This window comes from Engraulis encrasicolus, chromosome 22 (genome assembly GCF_034702125.1).
Source record: "Engraulis encrasicolus isolate BLACKSEA-1 chromosome 22, IST_EnEncr_1.0, whole genome shotgun sequence".
Classification (NCBI taxonomy): domain Eukaryota; kingdom Metazoa; phylum Chordata; class Actinopteri; order Clupeiformes; family Engraulidae; genus Engraulis; species Engraulis encrasicolus.
In genome coordinates this window covers 39,013,715-39,018,714 of record NC_085878.1, presented here as the reverse complement: position 1 = coordinate 39,018,714, position 5,000 = coordinate 39,013,715, and the positions used below count along the sequence as shown (strand labels likewise).

The 5,000-nt window shown below is 43.1% G+C and overlaps 1 protein-coding gene across 1 annotated transcript in view; it reads left to right on the top strand.

The window, feature by feature from the left end:
* Positions 1 to 4,287, top strand: part of cdh11 (cadherin 11, type 2, OB-cadherin (osteoblast)) — a 134,528-nt gene extending 130,241 nt beyond the window's left edge. The window contains exon 12 of the mRNA XM_063188968.1: positions 2,084 to 4,287. Within this exon, the coding sequence (XP_063045038.1) occupies positions 2,084 to 2,580 (497 nt within the window). The 3' untranslated portion in view covers positions 2,581 to 4,287. The remainder of the gene's footprint in view (positions 1 to 2,083) is intronic.
* The last annotated feature ends 713 nt before the right edge of the window (positions 4,288 to 5,000 follow it).

The window sequence follows — 5,000 nt, the reverse complement described above, 5'->3', positions numbered from 1 at the left end:
ACACACACACACACACACACACACACAGACACACGAACACACACACACACACACACACACACACACACACACACACACACACACACACACACACACACACACACACACACACACACACACACACACAGACACAAAGTCTCCCACTCGTTCCCAGCCTCCTTTCACATTCTCCTGTCGAAATAAAGCTCAATAAGCCAGAAAAGCCCCGAAAACACACACACACACACACACACACACACACACACACACACACACACACACACACACACACACACACACACACACACACACACACACACACACACACACACACACACACACACACACACATTCATCCTGCCTACTGGTGTAAGCTCATCCCCATACTGCCCTGTATCCTTGTACATACCAAGTAGGCCTGAGACACACATGAATGGCAGACACACAACATCTGCCATAACGTTTGTCTTGCAGTGCATCTGAGGGACATATCACTGTTCAATGAGCTATTATCACTATTAATCATCACTATCATCATCATTGTCACCATCATCATCATCCTCATCATCACCATCATCCTCATTATCACCTTCATCTTCTTCACCATCATCATCTTCATCATCATCACCATTGTCATCATTACTGTTATTATTGGCAGCAGTGTCATCGGCGCTGTCGTCTCGTAGTCAGCACTTCTGAGGCGGCTGCGTAGCGTTCTCATAAGCATTAAACAGTAATCCACAGATGCGTTCTCAGCGCCGCAGCGGTATTTAATGTACATCACAATGTGTGTGCTGCTGTGTGCTTGTCTTCCGAAGGAACTGCATTCCTAATATTTACATTTGATCCGTGTACAACAGAAAAATACACACACACACACACACACACACACAACCACACACACACACCACATCTGCGTAGTGCGTACATCTATATTCATCCACTTCACTTCACTCACAACACATCGCCAGCGCAGTTTAAGTATTAATAGAACAGATGGTTGACAGAGTAGTTAGCATCTGATTAGATTATTTATTAAAAGGAGCAGCATCGCTACACGCACTCACAATGGTGATTACATGCCTGAGATTCAATACACCGCTAGGGACGGATTACTTGACGGGCCTACTGGGCCCAGGCCTAGGCCCAGGCGCCCAAGAGCCAAGGGGGCCCTGACGCCCAATCATCTGCACTACTTTAAACACTTGAAAATGTGGGTAACACTTTATTTTAGGGATACATCTATTAGCATTAATACATACAATGTTCCTGTATAAGTAACTTGTAAGGCATGTACAAAGCAAAATCAAACATTTGTTAGGCATGCATTTGCAAATGTCTTGTCCATGCATAATAAGGGATTTATTACCAATTTAACCTAGTAGGGTTTAGCATTTGCTTAGTACATGCCTTACAAGTTACTTATGCAGGCATTAACATTGTATGTATTAGTGCTAATAGATGTATCCTTAAAATAAAGTGTTACCAAAATGTGTCTATATGTATGTTATTATATTTTGCTAAAATCCCACTTTAACCTTAATCTGTCTCTCTCCCTTAGTCATTGTTGTGCTGTCTGTGTTCTAGAATGTGTTTGTAAGGCAGCCATGGCTCAATGGTTATAGCTTGTATTAGATCAGAGGGTTGCAGGTTTTAGTCCCACCCTTACCATCATCCATGGCTATCCTTGAGCAAGGCACCTAACCCCACTTTGCTCCAGGGACTGTAACCAATACCCTCTAAACTCTAACTGTCGGCTTAGTGTTAAGTAATGTCATATGTTTCTCTCTGTCTAGAGACAAAGAAGCTCCCGCACAGTGTTCACATTTGGAGAGTTTTTACTTGCGACGTTTCGGTCTAATGACCTTCTTCAAGCAATTGGAATGAAACTCGGAATGAAAATGCGAACAGTGTGCGGAAGCTTCTTTGTCTCTACGTTGGTGACCCAGTGGTTCCACTCCTATGCACCTGGCAAAAGGAGGTGTGTGAGAATTCTAAAAGTAGTTTCTCTCTGTCTCCCATAGCGATCGTGGTGTTGATCGTGGCCCAGCTAAGTGTAATGTAATGTAATGTAATGCAATGTGTTTCTCTGTGTCTCCCATAGCGATCGTGGTGTTGTTCGTGGCCCTGCGTCGGCAGAAGAAGGAGCCTCTGATCGTGTTCGAGGAGGAGGACATCCGCGAAAACATCATCACTTACGACGACGAGGGCGGCGGCGAGGAGGACACGGAGGCCTTCGACATCGCCACGCTGCAGAACCCCGACGGCGCCAACGGCTTCCTGCCGCGCAAGGACATGAAGCCCGAGCTGGCGTATCCCCTCAGACCCGGCGGCGACCGGCCCGCGGCGGCCAGCGTAGACGTGGACGACTTCATCAAGACGCGCATCGCAGATGCAGACAACGACCCCACTGCGCCCCCCTACGACTCCATCCAGATCTACGGCTACGAGGGGCGCGGGTCGGTGGCGGGCTCGCTCAGCTCGCTGGAGTCCGTCACCACAGACTCGGATCTGGACTATGATTACCTGCAGAGCTGGGGGCCACGCTTCAAGAGGCTGGCCGACCTGTACGGAACCAAAGACTCGGCGGAAGACTCTTAACGTCAACGTCAACTAACGTGAAACGTGTTTTTTTGTCGACATGGAAACTACACCTACCCCAACCCAAATCCCCCCCACCCAAAGCGCCACCACCACCATCACCACTAGTACGACCCTTACCTACCCACTCTCCCCAACGCCGATGTCCCCTTTGACCACTTGAATCCCTGGCCTCGCCCCAGCTCACCTACCTACCTACACCAGCCCTCTCCCTCCCTCCTTCCCTCTCTCTCCCCCTCCCTCCACCATCTCTGCCAACTAACTATGTGCAGTGTGTGAAGTTTACTATAAGTACAACCATGAGTCCATCTATTTATAGTAAACTTTTAGTTAGTTAGTTTGTTGTTTTTTGGAGTATACATGTAGTATACTTTGTCCCTGTGTGGGAACAGTTGAAAAAGTATTATGAGGGGGTAGCAGCAGCGGCTGACGAATAGGCTTGAATATTCACACGATGATGGATTGGGAAGAGCGCTAAAGACAGACAGGGATGGAAAGAGAGAAAGAATGTTGAAGAGAGTGAAGTAATAATATTACTGGTATAAATGGTATAAAGGTATAAATGACGATGATAATAATAATAAATGATAATAATAATAAATGAGGCACCTCTGTGGGATGTATGGTATGTAAATGACGTTTTATGTAGAAACAAAGACAAAGGAAGGGTAAGAATCAATCACAGTGTTAGTTCACGATTATGTTGTTAGTAGGGTTGCAGGACCTATTGTTCGTAGGGTAGCAGGTCAGATTAGAGCGATGGTGTTGACGTCACAGAGAAACACAGGATGGTTGATACTGTGAATGAGCTCACAAAGCCGAAGACGACGAAGAGGAAGAGGAGGAAAGATGAAGAAAACAGTTGCCTTATTAACAAAACACAAAAAAACATACGTAGAAACACCGCCACAAAACCTTGGACTGGCCGCGCGCGAGCGACTGGCCTGGTGTTCCATCTGTGGATTCCTAAGTTCTTTTTCATTTTTTATTTTTTTCGTTTTTTATTTGCTGAACTCATTGTCTTCTTTTTATGCCACCCGAACCAGATGGAGACAGCAAACATGTGACTGTGTGTGTGTTTCTCGAATCAAGAACTCGAACTCCCCCTTGTCCTGTTCACCTTCACCAATGATCAGTGACTGAGAAAGACCTGTGAGCTCAAAAAAACGCCTTAAAATACAGACACTCTTGCAACGCAGTGCATTTCTCTTTTGTAACTTGAAAAGATATATCCTAAAGCAAGCAGAACTACATATAGTGTATGTACAGTGCAGTGTGCGGAATCGTCTTTTGAGGATCAAAAATTGCGCCTATTGGTTTCACGGCAATCTCTTTTTTTGTTATTCAACTATTATTATAATTATTATTATTATTATTATTATTTTATTGATTATTACTTATTTGCATTTGTTTTTCTTTTTTTTCATTTCTTTGTTTCTTTATTGACGTATATGTTATTCTCCCTTGTGAGAAAATAGCAATCTGTCCTGTCGCAGTGAGAAGAAAAAAAATGGCTAATTTCTATGTCAATTTTATGGTAACTATTTGTACAATTTTAAAAGTTCTTATTTTAGTATACATACAGATATCAGTATTTCAACATGTAAGAAAAATGTTACAGCATCACACTTATATTTTATGAACATTGTACCGTTGCTTTATGATGTGCTTCAGACTACGAAGCGGACAAACTTTGAAATAAATGCTCTTTTTACAAAATGCTGGCTGACATTTGTACTTGCATACACAATGTTTGAATAAAATGTCCTTTGTATGCTTGTTGGAATTGCTTTATAAAAACTACTGGTGGCTGGCTTTTGGGCACTCGTATCAGTAGAAAAAATCATTTGAAAGGGTTGAGTGATATAGGGGGGGAAAAGATTCGATCTTGAAGGAAATTAACAACTTAATTCAGGGGGAAATGTGTTTGTATGACAAACATGGTATCTTTGGATGTTGCCTTTACTATATATTGCAACCAAATAAAATCACTCACAAACAAATAGGGGTCACACAGCAGACTGTAGACTCACAAAAGCAGAAATACACAGACAGTTATATTGACATTTACACATTAAGAGCAGAGCACAGCGGAGCACACAGGTTTCAGGCCCCGTGGAGGCAAATACGTATATCCATTTTTAACACAGACAGAGGGAAAGGTCAGTGTCTTGGCTTTTCCCTCACTAAAATGTCAACAGAAATTGTGTACTTAGACGACTTCATAAAGATGCAGAGAGGCATAAAAAGTTCTGCCACCTCTAAGCCATACCTTGGATTATTCTTTACTTTCTTGGATATCCATCTTGGAAGTCAAAATGTATGGATATTACTTGGAAATTCAGTCACCTTGAATGAGAAGATATGATTAAAAATATGTTCCATTGTTGGAAATCTCTGCGTGTTTCAGCTATGACAGT